At 50.2% G+C, this 5,047-nt stretch overlaps 1 protein-coding gene across 1 annotated transcript; it reads right to left on the reverse strand.

The window, feature by feature from the left end:
• Positions 1-3,134: 3,134 nt before the first annotated feature.
• LOC136962870 (uncharacterized) lies at positions 3,135-3,932 on the reverse strand. The gene has a single exon (XM_067256767.1). The coding sequence runs from the start codon at positions 3,930-3,932 to the stop codon at positions 3,135-3,137; it is 798 nt and encodes a 265-aa protein (XP_067112868.1).
• Between the last annotated feature and the right edge of the window lie 1,115 nt (positions 3,933-5,047).

Genomic DNA, 5,047 nt, shown 5'->3' on the forward strand with positions numbered 1-5,047 from the left:
CACGACGACCAGTCAGCACTCACCCTGTCAGACAGCTCCCAAAAAACGCAACTTCAGAAATAAACGGAAGTCTTTGGGGGGGGGGGGGGGTGACGAGGGTGGAGATGATGAGGGCTCGTGTTGAAGGGTGTGGTGAGGTTAGGAGGGTCACCTCGTTGAGGGCGGTCGGGTCACATTAGCCCGCTCCTCAGCCCCTCCGCTCTGGATCAGGAGAATGCTCCTCCACTGTCGTCAGACCTGTCTCTCGCTCATCTCTGAATGTGGAATGCCCACTTCTCAACACAACTTATGCGGTGGAATGTCAATGAGCTTGATCTCCCGGTGCGAATCAACAAACCGCAAATCCCACAATGCCGTGCGGTTGCTCTCCGGTTTGTGAGAAGAGAGCATGCTCCGGGTTAGCCAATCACATCCCTTCCTCCCCTCTCCTGGAAACAAGCACAGGTTCATCGAGCAGAGCTCATTCACACTTCCCAATGGAATAGAAACCAATAAAACGTTATTGTCCATCCAGGATGTCAATGTTTCTTTGTCCTCCTCATGCTGGTTGGAAGCCAGAGTAGTTGTTCCGCCTGCATCGCTGGTTTCCTGTCTAGCTGCTGAAGACTGATTCTCTGAGAACACGCTGGTCTGATCTTGTTCTGAGGTCATGATGGACAGTTTGAGCAGGATGTTTATTTGGCGCCACAAAGAGAATGTATGCATATTAATGCTAATCATTCACAAAACATTTGGGCAGAGCGCTCAGTCTGAGAGCGCCCGTACCAGAGTATTACCAACGGCAGCACAAAGAGCATATTTCATGACTGGGGTATGGAACAAATACTGGGTCCTAATCAGCCCATTGGAAAGTGTACATTATCAAGCTTGAAGCCTTTTCTAAGTCAAATTAGCTTCATAGGGTTCCACGGAAAACATTCAGTGCAGATACAAAGGAATTAGGCTAATTCCAAATTTGCAAGCATAAGCTTTTCTGTTTGTCTCTGTTTGGCTTTTGAAGCCAAAATTGTCTGCTGCTCCTAGTTTGATGTGCCAATGCTGAGAGAATGTGAGGATAGCAGGGGAAGATGTGTGTGTGTGTGTGTGTGTGTGCACGCATTCGTGGAGCATACATACATGTACATGCATGTGTGAGCAGGGTTGAGAGAGTTTGCATGTACATGCTCGCAGTCTATTTCCAGAAGACTTATTTCTTTATTTTACAATTGAAAAGAGCAGGCACTGCTTGGCAGAATTCACAGACAGCATTTGCAGTTATTTTCATGGATTAAGCCAAAGGATTGGAAGGGTATGACTGCCTACAGAGACATAAAAAGACTGAAAACGTGTCAGGTTTTTTGTGGCTCATTTGGCTAAAACATAAAAAAAACTATTCTCAGTGAAGCAAAATCCACTTTCCCGCCAAACATATTTAATGCTTCATGGTTTATGAATACGAATGCCATTGCCAAACTGGGACTTTAACCAAAACGAATCTGCTTTAAAATTTAATTTTGATTCAAGTTATATAACCAATTTTTCACATAATTGTGAAGATTTGGTGTCCGTGGTAATGACATCAGCCAGTAACTGTGCAGTCTGTCCTTATGTCCTGTTAATTACTTCCCAGTGTACCAGAACAGTGTACTTCACTGGTGTGTGTGTGTGTGTACCAGAACAGTGTACCTCACTGGTGTGTGTGTGTGTACCAGAACAGTGTACTTCACTGGTGTGTGTGTGTATGTAATAGAACACTGTACCTCACTGGCTGATGTGTCAGCCAGGCATTCCCATTACTGTTCTACACAGACGCAAATACTAGCTACGCATATTTACATTACACATGTAGATCTTACTCCATTTATTGGAGGTTTTCATCCAAACCTGCAACACTATTTGTGTGATATAGAAAGTACAGTGCACAGTTTTTCTAATCTTGCAGTAGTGCCTGTCAGAATATTTCCGTGGACATGGTAACATGCTAATAGGGAGACCCAGTCTCAGTCACCCATGGGCGCAGGGAGGGGGGGGTCGAGCGGGCTGTGTTTGAAATGCTAAACAGCGTTGCGGTGCGACCCTATCAGTCTGTCACCACCAGCGCAGGGAACAGAGGCCGCATGCTGGTAAAGGTGTAATGTTAAATAGGTCATCGTGTTGGTGTAGGAATTCTTCACAGCAAATGCCACAGTGTGCGGTGAGATGACCCCATGCTGTGGTGACAACACTAGCACCAAGAACCCCCCCCCCCCCCCCCCTCACACACACACACACACACACTCTTTCCTCTTTACATGAAGGTTACTATTTCTGTCGGCGATAATTAGTTGGATGTTGCTGATATTCATGCAAATGAGCAGAGAACCTTTCTCTAGTGCTGGGTGCTGGTAGGAGAGATGAGCAGAGAGTATTTCTCTAGTGCTGGGTGCTGGTAGGAGAGATGAGCAGAGAGTCTTTCTCTGGTGCTGGGTGCTGGTAGGGGCCCAGCAGCCTCAGTCTGAGGCTGGCCTCCACTCAGCCCAGCAGCCTCAGTCTGAGGCTGGCCTCCACTCAGCCCAGCAGCCTCAGTCTGAGGAATCTCCGCTTCCTTATCGCCAATGTGACTTTGGGCCAGGGATTAATCTTCTTTACAGTAATATATGGAGCACTTCTAACGAATGTTGCCCTCGTGCCATTCTCCCAGGCAAACCCGGGCACTCAGACGATGAGGTTTTGCCCTGTATGGCATAATCCCTGCTACTAATACAAACACACACACACACACACACTGCAGTTTGAAGGGCTGACCTCAATTGAAGATGGGATGAGGTGTGCAACTTCTTCTATTTCCTCATTCGCTCGCCAGGTCTGAGAGAAACTGATAAATCCACAGAATTCCATTTGGTCTTTCAGGAGAAAGAGGGAGCCGGGGAGAGAGCCGGGGGCCTGGTGTGCAGACAGGCAGGGGTCGAGGGGCACTGAGGTGTGTGATGTTGGAATCAGACCAGCTGTTTGACAAGTCTGTGAATGCACACTGCTGACACCTAGTTCTGTGAAGCCTGGTAGCTGGGTCGAGTTTTACTAGCGCCTTTCCAGTGTGATTCAGAGTCTAATTTATTTTCCCGACTCCTATTATCCATGCATAATGGCTCCCATTCATCACTAGAACAACTGGTGAATTAGCTGGAGTCGGTGCTTGGAGGTGCCTGGATTGGAGGTCTGGAGGTGAGGTGTCTGGGGGTGTCTGGAGGTGAGGTGTCTGGAGGTGGGGTGTCTGGGGGTGAGGTGTCTGGGGGAGAGGTGTCTGGGGGAGAGGTGTCTGGGGGTGAGGTGTCTGGAGGTGAGGTGTCTGGGGCGTGAAGTGTCTGGAGGTGGGGTGTCTGGGGGTGAGGTGTCTGGAGGTGGGGTGTCTGGGGCTGAGGTGTCTGGGGTTGAGGTGTCTGGAGGTGAAGTGTCTGGAGGTGAAGTGTCTGGAGGTGAAGTGTCTGGATGTGGGGTGTCTGGGGGTAAGGTGTCTGGAGGTGAGGTGTCTGGAGGTGAGGTGTCTGGGGGTGTCTGGAGGTGAGGTGTCTGGAGGTGAAGTGTCTGGAGGTGAGGTGTCTGGGGGTGTCTAGGGGTGAGGTGTCTGGAGGTGAGGTGTCTGGAGGTGAGGTGTCTGGGGGTGTCTGGAGGTGAGGTGTCTGGAGGTGAAGTGTCTGGAGGTGAAGTGTCTGGGGGTGTCTGGGGGTGAGGTGTCTGGAGGTGAGGTGTCTGGAGGTGAGGTGTCTGGAGGTGAGGTGTCTGGGGGTGAGGTGTCTGGAGGTGAGGTGTCTGGGGGTGTCTGGAGGTGAGGTGTCTGGGGGTGTCTGGAGGTGAGGTGTCTGGGGGTGTCTGGAGGTGAGGTGTCTGGAGGTGAGGTGTCTGGGGGTGTCTGGAGGTGAGGTGTCTGGGGGTGAGAGATGTAAAGAGGAGAGTTGGTCTCCGTAGCCGGTCCACATCAGAGTAGAGTTGATAAGTCCAACACCCTCTTGAGACCCGTGTGCGCGTGTGTGTGTGACAGGGGTCCCCATCTCCCTCAGCGCGTGAGACCGCCCACATCAGACTCACGTCTCCTCCACTCCCATCATCCTCCATCACATACGATTAAGAAGGAGAGGACGCCTTTGGAAGAAAAAATGATAGTTTAACTGATTAATTATGCATTCTTTTGACATCCAACTTTAATGATTTGGATATCAACAGCATCAATTATTCACAACTGAGAAGTAAAGAAAGCCAGATATAAAGACAAAGACAGATAAAGAAAATAAACACAGTCGCTGGGGAGATAGGTTTGGAAGCAAATAGATATGTAAGGCGGGGAGGTGGGGGGGGGGAAGGTGGGATAGTCATTAAAACAAGAAGAGGAATGACAAGCAGGGAAGTTGAGTTGTAGAAAACTTTAACACAAAAGAAAATGAAGGACGGGGTGTGGGGTGACTGAGGGCAGGGGCGAGAGAATGAGACAGGGCGAGAGAAAGAGAGAGGGCGAGAGAAAGAGAGAGGGGGGGCGAGAGAAAGAGAGAGGGCGAGAGAAAGAGAGAGGGCGAGAGAAAGAGAGAGGGGGGGCGAGAGAAAGACCGAAGGTGAGAGAAGGAGAGGGCGAGAGAAAGAGAGAGGGCGAGAGAAAGAGAGAGGGCGAGAGAAAGAGAGAGGGGGGGCGAGAGAAAGACCGAGGGTGAGAGAAGGTGAGAGAAGGAGAGGGCAAGAGAAAGAGAGAGGGGGGGCGAGAGAAAGAGAGAAGGCGAGAGAAGGAGAGAGGTAAGGAGTTGTGAGGGTATTTCGTGGGGGCGCTGTAAGAAGGCTTGTGCCAAATGTGCAGAATTCCTCCAAAGAGCATATCACGGGGAGATTAGGAAGCCAAGAAGTCACTGAAGATGCTGGTGTTTAATAATGAAACAACCTCTGGTGAGGCTGACTCACACGGCCCACTCTGTCCCTGAGCTTTGACACACACACCCACACACCCACACATACATTTCCAAACACTCACACGGGCACACAAGCACACACACGCGTGCACACACATCCACACACGCGTGCACAGCACAGATTAAAGAAGCTGGCAGAAACC

This window comes from Osmerus mordax, chromosome 19 (assembly GCF_038355195.1).
Source record: "Osmerus mordax isolate fOsmMor3 chromosome 19, fOsmMor3.pri, whole genome shotgun sequence".
NCBI classification, from domain to species: Eukaryota; Metazoa; Chordata; class Actinopteri; order Osmeriformes; family Osmeridae; genus Osmerus; species Osmerus mordax.